The 15,538-nt window shown below is 42.8% G+C and overlaps 1 protein-coding gene across 1 annotated transcript in view; it reads left to right on the top strand.

Annotated features, from left to right (window-relative positions):
* C10H11orf24 (chromosome 10 C11orf24 homolog) overlaps positions 1–14,588 on the top strand; it is a 56,060-nt gene extending 41,472 nt beyond the window's left edge. The window contains exons 3-5 of the mRNA XM_075326378.1: positions 398–614; positions 7,785–7,895; positions 8,361–14,588. Coding sequence (XP_075182493.1) covers positions 461–614; positions 7,785–7,895; positions 8,361–9,817 — 1,722 coding nt within the window. The 5' untranslated portion in view covers positions 398–460 and the 3' untranslated portion in view covers positions 9,818–14,588. The remainder of the gene's footprint in view (positions 1–397; positions 615–7,784; positions 7,896–8,360) is intronic.
* Positions 14,589–15,538: the final 950 nt, after the last annotated feature.

The following is a 15,538-nucleotide window of genomic DNA, read 5'->3' as shown; positions in this document are numbered from 1 at the left end:
ATTCAGCAAGGTTGGCGCATTACACACTGTTGGGATTCAGCACGGTTGGCGCATTACACACTGTTGGGATTCAGCACGGTTGGTGTATTTACACACTGTTGGGGTTCAGCCAACTATAGCGCTTACCAAAGATTTTACCAGGGGTGGACAACCCCTTTAATTGGTAAAAGAGGCTTGCAAAAATTATTTTTTGAAACCCCCAAAAAAATGCGGCACTGATGGTAAAAACAGGAACAAGACCAAAAATGCTTGAAAATAGGAACCAGAATGTTACAAGACGGTCCATTTTTTATTTTTTCCTCATATGCAAAAAACCTGCTGTCTGAACGAGGTCCAATGTTTTAGTGTGATTAATGCTCGTCACAATATTTAGAATTGCTTCGTTTTGTTGTTGTAGGTTCATTATGCTGCTCTGAAACAGACGCCTGCCGTGGATGACTGTCTACAGATCCCCACCATAATGTGGAAGACTCTGGCACTGATCTGGTCAGTGAGCCTGTGCCTATCTGACAGCAGGATTATATCGAAAGAGAATGCGGCCCGTCTGTCGGAGGTGTCCGAGATCAGCAACGAGAATGAATGTCGACAGATCTGCAGGGAGAGCCTGTCCCCAGGTAAGTGTTCATGCCGCTATGTCTCCTGGGCGTTTCGACACATTCTTCCCTGATGTCATTTGTCTATACTTGGTGTTTGAGGGAGAGAGACACTTCTTATACCTCCAAAATGTAAAAGGTTTGTGTCACGATGTTATTTTGGGATAGCGAGAGACCCTAGGCGATCCCTCACCTCTAGATTACTCCTAATGGTGGAGATGCCGGAGTCCCGTGACTTACTATACTTGTGAGAAATACCACTCTACTATTCCCCAGGGAGGGACAGAATTGGAGTGAGATGGTAAATAAATAAGGAAGACGAGGGAAAACCAAAACTAAGGCACACTGCACACACACAGGAATAGACAAAGAGAGACTCGGGAGAAAAACAAGAGCAGGAGGGTAGCAACAAAAAGGCAACAAGGGTTACTTCCACAACCGCACAGAGCAACAGGTATCACAAAAGTTAGTCTGGATCACCACACCTCCCCAGACCAACTAAGATGATCTATAGCTGGCATAGGTGGAAATATCCAACCAGCCTATGTAGGAGGGGATCAGATGGGATTGGCTACCCCACGACATGTGATCAAAGGAGACTAACAAGCAGACTGGCAGAGATTAGCTCCTTCTAGCCTGCCTCTGAATTAGCACTCAGCCGGTCAATGTCCAACTCTGCCTCACAGATCACAGACACCAAAGGTGTTATCAGGCTTTGTCGCCACTTTTCTCTAATAACATCAATCAGAGCTGACGTTTTTACATACAATCCTAAGGCTCAATTTTTTAAAAAAAAAAAGTTTTTAAAAATAAACAATGTTTAGTTTTCTCAACACTTTGGCCCATATAAAGTATTCACATACCTTCCCATTCTGTAATAATACTTGTCCCCTGTAATCTGTACAACGTCAGTTAAAGAGGTTTTTATTTTGGACGATCGCTTTTAGCATACAGTTTTTATTGTTTTTTTCTCTTGTCCTGATATATGTGTTTCTTAAAGGGAATTTATCAGCAGGTTTTTGCTACCTGATCTGAGAACAGCATGATATAGGCAAAGAGATCCTTAATCAAATGATGTATCTCTTAGATTACTGGCTGCAGCCGTTCTGACCCAATCAGAATTTTTAGATTTAGCAATGCAGCAGAGCTGAGAAAGCTAACCACGCCCACACCCAGCTTTCTATAGAGAATGTGCATTGACAGTGAGGTGCCAATCAAAGGAGGGGGCATGCCAGACTGCTGTATGTGTGACATTGTAATTTGAGCAATGATAAGTCCTGCTGCCTAAACAAACAGGGCAAATAAACAACAGATTGGATCTAGACAAAACAGGCATCCCCTGAATTCTGTGTGTTCACCCTTGGAGCATGTTGTCTTCAGCTTACATAGCAAAAACCGTCTGACAGTTTTACTTTAATATAAGATTGAGATCACGCTTTTCTTTCATTAGGGTCGTCAGAATTTCAGCTTACCAATGTGCCTCGTCTCTCTTAAAGGGAGTGTGCCACCAGGCTTTTTTTGCTACCCCATCTGAGAGCAGCATGACCCTAATTCCAACGATGTCACTTACTTTACTGGGTGCTGCAGTTTTTATTAAAAATTTTCTATCTACTGCAGATCTAGCAGAGCTTGTTTACCTGGCCACACCACTGATTGGTAGCTTTCTGGGTATACTGTGCATAGGCAGAAAAGTGCCAATCAGCGGTAAGAGCGTGGTTGTACTGCAAGGCAGAAGGCCAAGTAGAGGCAGAAAACTACCAATCAGTAGTGGGGGCATGGGTGTACTACAAGCCAGAAGGCTAAATAGAAGCAGCCAATCAGTGGTGGGGGCGTGGTTGTACTGCAAAGGCAAAAGGCTGAGTAGAGGCAAGAAACTGCCAATCAGAGGTGGGGGGTGTGGTTGTACTACAAAGCCAGAAGGCTAAATAGAGGCAGCCAATCAGTGGTGGGGGTGTGGTTGGACTACAAGGCAGAAGGCGAAGTAAAGGCAGGAAACTACCAATCAGAGGTGGGGGGCGTGGTTGTACTGCAAAGGTGACTGCTAGATGATAAAACTGCACACAAGTGGCTTGCATAGAGCGCTGTTCACATGCAGATGACACAGTCACAAACCCGCAGCCTATTAGGTAACGCCCTTCTATTAGATCAGGCGGGCTGCCAAGCCGTACTCCACTGTATATCATGCACGGACAGACACTCTACAATGCAAGGCCCAACAGAAAGGGGCCTGGCTGTATCCTGTACAAACAAAAAAATATGAGGTTTTTGTTGGTATTTATGGCCATAAAACGTAAGCCTACACCCTCGTCAAGGGACCTCATGTCTGTAGGTCCCTACACTAAATATAAAAAAAGCAACAATAAGAGGATAATGTCCTCCAAAAATCAAGTATTACTCACAGCAAGTTGGGCTGCAGTGTGTACATCGCCCTGGCCAAAAACTGATGCTCTAGCAGGATACAGCTAAACCCCCACTAAGTGGAGACATCACAGGTGCAGGAGAAGCACATCACACACACACCTTCATGGAATGGAGGGGAGGTGACTGCTAGATGATAAAACTGCACACAAGTGGCTTGCATAGAGCGCTGTTCACATGCAGATGACACAGTCACAAACCCGCAGCCTATTAGGTAACGCCCTTCTATTAGATCAGGCGGGCTGCCAAGCCGTACTCCACTGTATATCATGCACGGACAGACACTCTACAATGCAAGGCCCAACAGAAAGGGGCCTGGCTGTATCCTGTACAAACAAAAAAATATGAGGTTTTTGTTGGTATTTATGGCCATAAAACGTAAGCCTACACCCTCGTCACGGGACCTCATGTCTGTAGGTCCCTACACTAAATATAAAAAAAGCAACAATAAGAGGATAATGTCCTTGCATTGTAGAGTGTCTGTCCGTGCATGATATACAGTGGAGTACGGCTTGGCAGCCCGCCTGATCTAATAGAAGGGCGTTACCTAATAGGCTGCGGGTTTGTGACTGTGTCATCTGCATGTGAACAGCGCTCTATGCAAGCCACTTGTGTGCAGTTTTATCATCTAGCAGTCACCTCCCCTCCATTCCATGAAGGTGTGTGTGTGATGTGCTTCTCCTGCACCTGTGATGTCTCCACTTAGTGGGGGTTTAGCTGTATCCTGCTAGAGCATCAGTTTTTGGCCAGGGCGATGTACACACTGCAGCCCAACTTGCTGTGAGTAATACTTGATTTTTGGAGGACATTATCCTCTTATTGTTGCTTTTTTTATATTTAGTGTAGGGACCTACAGACATGAGGTCCCTTGACGAGGGTGTAGGCTTACGTTTTATGGCCATAAATACCAACAAAAACCTCATATTTTTTTGTTTGTACAGGATACAGCCAGGCCCCTTTCTGTTGGGCCTTGCATTGTAGAGTGTCTGTCCGTGCATGATATACAGTGGAGTACGGCTTGGCAGCCCGCCTGATCTAATAGAAGGGCGTTACCTAATAGGCTGCGGGTTTGTGACTGTGTCATCTGCATGTGAACAGCGCTCTATGCAAGCCACTTGTGTGCAGTTTTATCATCTAGCAGTCACCTCCCCTCCATTCCATGAAGGTGTGTGTGTGATGTGCTTCTCCTGCACCTGTGATGTCTCCACTTAGTGGGGGTTTAGCTGTATCCTGCTAGAGCATCAGTTTTTGGCCAGGGCGATGTACACACTGCAGCCCAACTTGCTGTGAGTAATACTTGATTTTTGGAGGACATTATCCTCTTATTGTTGCTTTTTTTGTACTGCAAAGGCAAAAGGCTAAGTAGTGGCAGAAAACTACCAATCAGTGGTGGGGGCGTGGTTGGACTAAAAGGTAGACTGCTAAATAGACCTCCAGTGATAATCTCCTGCTGATAAAACAGCGATTTTAGACAAACTACACAAAGCAGCCAAGTAAGTGACACATCACTGGAATCAGGGTCTCTGCCCCTACATTCCGCAAAAACCTGAGGACAGATGCATTTTAGAAACGGTCCTAATCTAGACCGTCCATTAAAAATGCTATTTATTTTCCAGCTCATTCGATGTTTCTTTATAGTACACAGCGCACATACTTGTGTACAGAGGTTTCTCATTAGCATGTGCAGCCAGTGCTGTGTGTGGAGGTTTCTAATCTGTCGCTGTCAGTTATGTTTACTTCTACTAAATGCCCAATTCCCAGTCTCGCTCGGATTGTACACGGAGGACATGTTCGTTCTACGCGATCTGACTGTGTTTGGAGATTAGTTGGTGTTTCTAATGATGATGGATTATATGGAACGCGCGGCTTTATTAAATCATTTTAACTATTTATACCGCAACGCTCTGTGAGATATTTTTACAGCTTGTATTGCATCGTCTGCGGCCATTTACACCAATTACATTGTGTAAATGCCATTTAAATTCACTTTTTTAAACTTACATTTTTTAAAGTAGATTTTATTATGTCCATATATGTGTATAGCTCATTCCGAAGCGACATAGGCTTTGATTATTTTTACACACAAAGTTAGGACAGTAGTATAGTAGTAGCCGCTGATATCTCAGGTCCAGGGGCGGACATCATTGGTGCAACCACAGGGTCCCAAAAAGGTCATTTTGACCCCCAAAGCAAAAGAAATGTTGCATTTTGATGAGTTTTTGGGCTGCAAAGGGCCCATATACTGTCCCTCTTCTGTCTGTCCGCAGTCGGGTCCCAAAGTCTGAATTCTTCAAACTGGAGATCTACTATTAACCTCTTGGGGGGGCTGCGCAGGTTGTACCAATTATATGTCCACCCCTGCTTACTGGGCTGCGTGCTGTTATTTTAATATAATCACTGTTTTCTATGCTGGAGATATACTAGTCCTCTGAATGCTGAGCCCTGTATAACCCCGCCCACATCACTGATTGGCAGCTGTGTACACGATGCAAGCAACCAATCAGTGGGGAAGGCAGGGTTACACAGAGCAAGAGGACTATATGGCATAAGATACCTTCTTCTGTATTGATAATCTCCTGCTGATTAAACTGATTTGGTTGAAATAATAAAACGCAGCCCAGTAAGTGACACATCGCTGGAGTCAGGGTCTCAGACCCTACATTATACTGTTCTCAGATTACATAGCAAAAATCTGCTGATAGATTCCCTTTAAGAGGACATTCTCCATGGTTTTGCAACAAAATACAGATATAAAGTTTAATAGACATGAGCTGGCATATTGCAATGTTTGATTTGGATCAATTTACACCATTACTAACAAAGATACATATTATTAACAGGTAATAATCTCCCCCCATAGTCCTTAAACTGAGCAGACACCAATGTACTTTTCTCCTTTGACTGCCAGTAAACTTAAAGGGGTATTCCCATCGCCAAGATCCTATCCCAATATGTAATAGGCATAATAAGCATAATAATAATAATAATAATAATAATAATAATAATATTAGCATATACCTCCAATTAGAAATGTAGTATAGTTCTCCTGATAAAGCCATGTCTCTTACCTCATGTGCAGGGCATTGCAGCTTAGGTATCCATGGTTATGATCAAGAGCAACTAGCTGTCACTATAAGAGTGGATGTAACCATGGATACCTAAGCTGCAATGCCCTGCACATGAGGTAAGAGACATGGCTTTATCAGGAGAACTATACTACATTTCTAATTGGAGATATTTGCTGATATTATTATTATTATTATTATTATTACACCTACTATATATTGGCATAGGATCTTGGAGATGGGAATACCTCCTTTAAGTGTAGTTTTGCCATACTTCATACTGCAGACTTCTTAGTCTATTTTCACACACATCCGTTTTTCTTGTCGGTTTGTTTTAAAATCAATTTGCACATCTGATTCTCTTTTTCTTTATAGAGTCATGTGTCCTTTTTGTTAAATTCATATTGTATTCACATCCGTTTTGGTGGATCATCCGGGTCTGGGGGGATTCAGCAAAAATATGATAAAATGGAAGACCTCTCTGATAGATCAATTTTCCATCTATTTATTTATTTTTTTTTTTTAAATCTGGTTTGAAGAATCAAGGGGAAAAAAAGTTTAGATAGTTAATTTCCTTCAGTTTTTTTTAAAATGATGCAAAAAAACAAAAACAGATTAAAGGGAACCTGTCAGGTGCAATATACAGACACCACGAGCAGTTCTGGGTGCATGTTGCTAATCCCGGCCTAACTGTCCCTGTATCTAGTAGCATAGATAAAGAGATCTTTAGAAAAAGTATTTCTAAAGATCCTTTAAGATATGCTAATGAGCGAGGGGACTAGTCACAAGGGCGTTACTTCCTGCGCTCATTCCACCCTCTTAGCAACGGTTTTTAAAGGGAACCTGTCAGGTCCAATATGCACCCAGAACCATGAGCAGTTCTGGGTACATATTGCTAATCCCTGCATCTAGTAGCATAGATAGAGATCTTTAGAAAAAGTATTTCTAAAGATCCTTTGTGATATGCTAATGAGTGCGGGGACTAGTCACAAAGGCATTACTTCCTGCGCTCATTCCACCCTCTTAGCATGTTAGCAGAACAACGGGTGCATGCTAACATGCTATTCAATCCCTAATGCTCAGTGTCGTCATTAGCGGTGACGCGCGTACCTGTATCCATTGTCACCACCTCTCAGACACCGGGTTTAGGCTCATTGCGCATGATCAGAAGTCACCACACTTCCGGTCATGTGCACTATGTAACTGGGTGTATGTGTCCCAGTTTCAGAGAGCTCTAGTGCGCATGACCGGAAGTGCGGTGGCTTCTGATCATGGACACTGACCCTAAACCAGTTTCTGAGAGGCGGTGACAACGGACACGGATACTCGTGTCGCCGATTGGGCGTGCTAACATGCTAACGCCCTTGTGACTAGTCCCTGCGCTCATTAGCATATCAAAAAGGATTTTTAGAAATACTTTTTTGTAAAGTTATCTTTATCTATGCTAGATCCAGGGACTGTTAGGCAGGGATTAGCTATATGTACCCAGAACTGCTCGTGGTTCTGAGTACATATTGGACCTGACAGGTTCACTTTAAGAACTGGTCACACATGGTTGGGTTTTGACTGATGTGAAAAGCTGAAGCAAATGTGCGTGAATGTAGCCTTTAGGAATGGAGATCGGCCAACTGTTTGGATAAACTTTAGGGTTCAGAAAGTTGTAACATTTGTAAAGTTCTCTTATAACATTTGTCATTTTTTTCCCCAGATAATGTTAATTGCAGCAAATCTGTGATACTTAACAAGTGGTGCACGGTAATGCTTTGTAACCGATTATGCCGCACACCTGAAGTGCCAACGATCACCCATCCACCTTTAGGTACGTTCGGGGCTCTACACTTAGTAGATCATATGGTTGCCTTCATACATTATTGTAGCCCATACTAAGCCTACAGAACATAGTAAACAAGCTTACATGTCATTTCTTGACTGATCCAGAGATAGACCTGCACTATAGCGTAGCAGGGGCACAGTTAAGGCCACCACAACACACACATTTTGGGTAACCCTGAAAATATCGACAGGTTTGGACAAAAGTCTAATGTGTATGGGAGCCCCGGACAATTTATTGTTGGGGAGATTTTTGATCCACCATGTCCAATTTTTCACTGCCGATATAAAAAGAAATACTGGACAACCCCATTGAGTCTCCCGTTAGGACAAGTCCAGTTGGGTCAGTGTTGACATCTTCCAGTTCTAAGCTGGTTCCTAGACCTGGTTAATATTTCACTTGTTGTGATTCAAAGCAGATTGTTAATTTTATTTATTCTTAACCATCAAACAGGTAGAAGTTATTTAAAGAAAAGAAGAAAACGGAATATAGAAAATAACCCTAAAGACAAGAAACCACTTGTTGTAAAAAGGACTGTAGCAGATAAAGTGACCACAACTCCTTCCACACCCTCAAAACCCACACCAAAAATGAGCCAAGAAATCGCAATTAAACCACCAGTAGTTACCCCTAAACCTGTGCCTCCTACTACCAAACAGGCAGAAAAACCAACTACCACCACAGAAAAAGCAATAACTACTTTAAAAATATCAACAACAACAAAAACGACCACTCAATCCACAACTAGTACAACACAAACTACCACAAGCACCGAGGAACCAAAAAAACCCATTCCGACAACTTCTAGTAGAGAAGAAATCGTAACAACTACTGAATCCACAACTAGTACAAAACAAACTACAACAACCACCGAGGAAGCAAAGAAACCTACTCCAACAACCTCTACTGCAGCAGAATCTACAACTAGTACAACAATAAAAAGTTCTCCAAAGAAAACAGAACCAGTAACTACAAAAGTGACTACCGGCACCACAAAATCTATTCCCACCACGAAGCCTACAGACGCAACGACAAAGCCAACAACCGAACAAATAGGTGTATCGATTGAGCAAGAAAAGGATAAAGCAAAATCACCCGGTACAACCTCAGTCGTTGATCCAACGATTATCAATAGCACCAAGCCAATAGTTTTGACAACGACCACAGTACCTGTGACGACTAAAGAGGATAATATCCCTACGACTCGATACGAAACAACATCTAAACCCAAAACCACTGCAACATCGGTAACCACAACGCAAATTGTCACTTCTACGGCCAACGAAAAATTAGACACCACAATACAACCAACTACAACCACGCTGAAAACGACTACCCCCGTCACTACAAAGTTGCCGGAGACCTCTTCACCCATTGTGACCAATTCTACAACCAAACCAGCATCTCTACCAACCAGTGGTAACCCAACCACGAGCAAAACTTCTACGCCAAACGCTAACCCAACAACGAGCAAAGCTTCTACGCCAAACGCTAACCCAACAACGAGCAAAGCTTCTGCTCCAAACGCTAACCCAACACCGAGCAAAGCTTCTACGCCAAACGCTAACCCAACCACGAGCAAAGCTTCCACGCCAAACGCGAACCCAACCGTGAGCAAAGCTTCCACTCCAAACGCTCACGTCTTGCCGCCTACCACATTATCCGCAGTGTCTTCTTCGAAGGATGGAAACCAAAAGAAAGATGATAACAGTATCGTTATTATTGCCGGGGAGGTAACTAAACGTGTCCAAAATACCAGCTTTCTTCTGGCAGTGCTGCTCTTAGGAAACTTGTTCTTTTTAGCCGTGATTGTCCTCTTTATACTCCAGGCGTACGAGAGCTACAAGAAAAAAGACTATACTCAAGTAGATTATTTAATTAATGGGATGTATGCCGATTCTGAAATGTAAACAGATAGTGTCATGTTGGACTCTATATATTAGGGATGGTAACTTTTTGCTATTTTTTTATCCTCTTTTACCACCATTGGTGCATTTTGTGATGAATTCTTGTGCATTAAGTGACTGACGTGTTTTGCTGCCACTTACACTCTCTGGATAAGTGCAATCTACGAAGAAATAAGATAACGGTGGAGACTTAGACCAACGTCCTTCAGGTTAATAATAATCTTGTTCTTTTGCACATTTTATAAATGTATTTTATAGAGAATTAACATGAAAACACCATCAAGGATAACATGCTATGCAGGATTCCTCACCATCATTAAACAGCACAAGACGGCTGCGCTTCAGCCAATTATTGTCAAAAAGATGAAAGTGTCTATTATTGATTTATGGGACGTCTTGTCCATCTGGAAGGATACACTATTTCTGTATGTATTGTCTTGATTTTCAACTTGTTCTCATTTTCTGCACTGCTGCTTTTCCATTGTACGGAGTTCCAATATGGCACCTATAGAAGTCTATGGATCCGAGGACTCGTGTAGATGGCCATAGTTTCAGTCCGAGTCCAAAACATTGGATCGCACTCTCATTTAATGGGAACTTGTCACCAGATTTGGTGACTAGAAGCTGCGGCCACCACCAGTGGGCTCTCATATACAGTATTAAAAAATACTGCATATAAGAGCCCAGGACACTGTGTAGAATGGAAAAAACACTTTTATAGTACTCACCTATGGGGTGGTCCAGTCCGATGGGTTTCTCTGCTCTCCAGTTCGGTGCCTTCTCTCTTCGGCGATCGCCGTCCTCCTTCTGAGGCCTGTGTGCATGACGCATCCTACTTCATCCACACAGGCCAACATTGAGATCTTGCACAGGGACACTTTGACCTGCAATGCTCAGGGCAGATCAAAGTATTGTAGTGCGCATGCGCGGGTGGTCTTTAACCTTTCCTCGTGCCTGCACATTACAGTACTTTGATCTGCTCTCAGCCGGGCAGATCAAAGTGTGGTTGGGCAGGATCGCAATGCCAGCCTGTGTGGATGACGTAGAACAAGTCATCTGCAGTGGGTTGGGTAGAAGGAGGATGGCGACCACCGGAGAGGGGAGGCGCCGGACCAAAGAGCAGCAACTCCCATCAGACCGGACCGCCTCCTAGGTGAGTATTATAAAAGGGATTTTTTACATTATACAGAGTGATCTGGGCTCTTATATACAGTATTCTGGAACGCTGTATAGAAGAGCTAACTGGTGGTTGCCGCAGCTTATAGGGGACAAATCTGGTGACAGGTTCCCTTTTAATGTTTTTGTATTGGGCTGTGCACGTGTCTGAGGTTTTTTTTTCCCCCTCAAACCAAGGAATAAAATCTCAACATGCACGATTTGCATCCATAAATCTGATCGCACTTGGCCATGCAAGTCAGTAGGTCTGTGGAAAAAAATCAGACGGCACATAGATGACATCCAAGTGCGATCCAATCTTCACGGAGCGACAGAATGGAGAAGATCGAGATTTTTCCTTTCTCCATCCTCACAACAGCCAAGAAAATCGGAGCCCACTCTGATCAGAATGTGATTTAGCATCATCGGACCAATTTTCTTGGATGACAGAAAATTCAGTCGTGTGACCCTAACCTTATACAATGTGGTACTTGGAAGCATATGGATGATTTCACTCCATATCATACTTCCCAAAATATTTTGACAAATATCGCAATACGAATTCCATCAGAATGCGAAGCGTAGTAATTTTTTGTGTTTTTGTTGGTTTTTTTCGTTTTCGTTTGTTTTTGTTTTTTAAATAAAGCCAAAGCCTGAAGTGGATTTAGACAGAAGGAAAAGTATAAAACTTGCAATATTGAAAACTGTTTGTGTTCTTTATTGAATTTGGTACCTCTTGGACTATTTTTAACATGAACATCACTATGAAATGTGCGATTGAAAATACCAGCATCAATTATATTGAACAAATAAGGCTACGGAATAGTCCAGCATCGGAGTTTGTAACTTTGGTTCTATTAACTTGTGAAACGCCACAGGAATGGTTAACAGTTTACTAAACGACAATTATTATAAAATGCTTGGACGAGTTTGTTTTGCCTTTTTGTTTTTTCTTGGGTTTTTTTGTTTTTTTTTCTTTGCTGTTTGAAAAACCAAAGTCAATTTGACAGTCTGTATTGTTTGTTTTTTTTTTTTTTTTTTAACTTTAGTATGTCTTTTATTGACTTGAATGATTGATTTAAAGAGAAAAATATATATATATTTTTTAAGGCTACTTTCCCACCATGAGTATTTGGTGTTGCACATTTTCTGCACCTATTAGCTAAATTAGGTTACTTGAGGTTTTTTTATTACATTTTTTTTTTTATACATGCGTGTTTATCATGCTTTTGGCACCGCGACTTTTGTCTCTTTTTGTATGTTATGCTTTAAGTTTGCGTTATACTTTCTGATATTAGGCTTTAACAAAACTTTGATACAGTCAAGAGAGGATTACATATACTGTATTTTTAGTGTGTTTCTGCAACAGACGCGTTTTTGTTTACCTGCGTGTATATCGCATCTAATGCAATTCTTTGGGGGTAAATCTGCACCGGTTTGGGGCTAAGTTTACCCCCCCAAAAGAGCAGACACCCCTAGGAGAATCATACTTACCACACCTCGGACAGCTGTGTCGCTCTGAGGTCCTCCTGCGGTCCATAGCAGCCACCCCCAGGAGGTCATTGTGTACTCCACAGCGGTCCTCACCTGTTTTTGCCTGACACACACACACACACACACACACACACACACACACACACACACACACACATACACACACACTGGTGATACTGTACTGCTTCTGGTCGCCAGCGCCTATGGACGCTAGGACCTGCAATGGCAGGTCCACTGCATTTCACCACAGGTCCTCATATTCACTGCACCCAGGTCCCCGAAGCAGTATGGCATCATCAGGTGTGTGTGTTTGCACGTGCATTCCACCGCAGGTCCCTCGATGCCTTCCACCGCAGGCCCCTCGATGCCTTCCACCGCAGGCCCCTCGATGCCTTCCACCGCAGGTCCCTCGATGCCTTCCACCGCAGGTCCCTCGATGCCTTCCACCGCAGGTCCCTCGATGCCTTCCACCGCAGGTCCCTCGATGCCTTCCACCGCAGGTCCCTCGATGCCTTCCACCGCAGGTCCCTCGATGCCTTCCACCGCAGGTCCCTCGATGCTTTCCACCCCAGGTCCCTCGATGCCTTCCACCGCAGGTCCCTCGATGCCTTCCACCGCAGGTCCCTCGATGCCTTCCACCGCAGGTCCCTCGATGCTTTCCACTTCAGGTCCCTCGATGCTTTCCACTTCAGGTCCCTCGATGCCTTCCACCACAGGTCCCTCGATGCTTTCCACCACAGGTCCCTCGATGCTTTCCACTTCAGGTCCCTCGATGCTTTCCACTTCAGGTCCCTCGATGCTTTCCACTTCAGGTCCCTCGATGCTTTCCACAGTGTCCCATTTGGAGTCTGATGAGTATGATTGCAGAGTCTTCTCTCTTTTGGGGGTGTCTGCTTTCTATAATGAAGTGTCCTGCAGTATTCTTTAACTTTATTAGCTCCATGAAAAAGTCATTATTGAACCACAGCTAGGGCTTATTTTTGGGGTAGGGCTTATATTTAACACTAGAACTACTGGACTTGTGACACCTATATAGAAATACATGGTGCAAAGTAGTCAAAATGACTACCTCAGTAGTTCTAGTGTTAAGCCTCACTCTGAAAAGGCTGAACATTCCGACTAGGGCTTATTTTCAGGGAGAATTAGTATAAATAATAATGACAGGGGGTCCACCTTTTACTGGTGGATATTAATAAGTAGCAAAGAGAGGGGAAACTAAATCCCTACAAAACGGTTTCTTTAATATATATATCTCTCCAAAAATAACCAAGGCAATATGATGGACTACGTCCACAGTGTTAATACGGATTATTAAGGATATTAAATAGAAAAAGAATGAAAAAGTAATACCGTACTATAGAGTATATACAAAACAGTTATGAGCACACTCCAATAGCAACAGTAATAGTGTTCCAAACATGAGCAAGCAGTATAGTATAAAGTGGATACAAACCTTGGATGATGTATAGCAGAGATGGCCCTGTGCTCTAACGCACGTTTCGCCCAGCTCCCTTTGGGGGCATGTAAGTAAAACTCAGTGTACCCACAAGAATAATTGCCCCTATGTGGATTTGAAACACGCACCGCAGGTCAGTTTATGTTCACAAAAAAAAAAAGTAGCACAATGAGCAGGAGATTGCTATAAATCCCCTCCACTTTGCTGGAACTGAAAGACTGTGTATTTTCGCTGCACCAAGAAAAAAACGTAAAACTCACCAAAAGCTCATTGTGGGAACTTAACCTTATTGTCACAGAAAACATACTGCAAGAACTCCAATTATATGAAATGTTGTTGTTTGATTTCAAGTAAAATCCCATTGTTTGTACTGTCTGATGAAACTTGTCTTATTTAGATATGAGGGTTTCTTTTTTTTTGTGAAATCTGTTCACAAAAGATATTTTCCAGGTAACATTTGTGCCATCTTTAGAAACTATAAAGAAGATTAAAAATAAAAAAAAAACTTATTACGAATTTACTAACTCTTAAATTTCTCAGCTTTCTGCCAAGTACGTCTTTGTATGTGTGTTTGATTCTTATGTCTGAATTGTGCCATTACAAGCCATATGTATTATTTTTATATGTCCTAAAGAAATAAACACAATAAATTAATGAAATTACACAAAATATTATGACGACTGTTCATTCACTTTCCAGTCCTGTTTTTGCAGAGCCCTTTACACGATTTGAGAACCGACTACTGGTTTCGTCGAGGGTAATGCACTAACAGGCGTCATACCTGGTTGATGCTACTGTATACCTGTATAGTGATGCTTGTGATCACTGCTGTAGTAGTGGTGGTAAAAGTGACCATCACCTCCGACTTAAAGGGAACAGGTCACCAAATTTTTCCCTTATGAGCTGCGGCCACAACCAGTAATCTTATAAAGTATTCTGAAATGCTGTATATAAGAGCCCAGGCCGCTCTGTACAACATAAATAACACCTTTATAATACTCAAGGGGGTCCGATCCAATGGGTGTTGCTACTCTTGACCTGGTGTCCCCTCCATTTTACGCGATTGCAGTCTTCCTGCACAGGCCGTGTGGATTGCGTATCCTGCGTCGGTCACACACAGGACTCCATTGCACGCCTTTGATCTGCCTGGCTGCGGACAGAGCAAAGTACTGTAATGCGCAGGCGCAAGGAAATGTCAAAGGCCAGCAATTTTAAGATCCCTCCACAGGTGTCAATGGGATTTAGATCCGGACTTGTTGCTGCCGCTTCAGAACTCTCCAGCACTTTGTTTCCATCCATTTCTTGGGGCTTCTTGAAGTATGTTTGGGGTCATTGTCCTCCTGCAAGATCCATGATCTAGGACACAAACCCAGCTTTCTGACACTGGGCCCCAAAATCCATTGGTAACCTTCAGATTTCATGGAAAATGGAATGAGGCCTACAAAGAAAACCTAATACAATACCTACAGTTAAATATGGTGGAGGCTCATAGATGTTTTGGTTTGTTTTGCTTCCTGTTACACTGCATGCCTTGACTGTGTGCAAGGCATGCAGTGTAACAGGAAGCAAAACAACCCAAAACATCTATAAGCCTCCACCATATTTAACTGTAGGTATTG

The sequence above is a fragment of the Anomaloglossus baeobatrachus genome, chromosome 10 (genome assembly GCF_048569485.1).
Source record: "Anomaloglossus baeobatrachus isolate aAnoBae1 chromosome 10, aAnoBae1.hap1, whole genome shotgun sequence".
NCBI lineage: Eukaryota > Metazoa > Chordata > Amphibia > Anura > Aromobatidae > Anomaloglossus > Anomaloglossus baeobatrachus.
The sequence above is the reverse complement of the archived record's forward strand: the minus strand, read 5'-3'. Positions and strand labels throughout refer to the sequence as shown.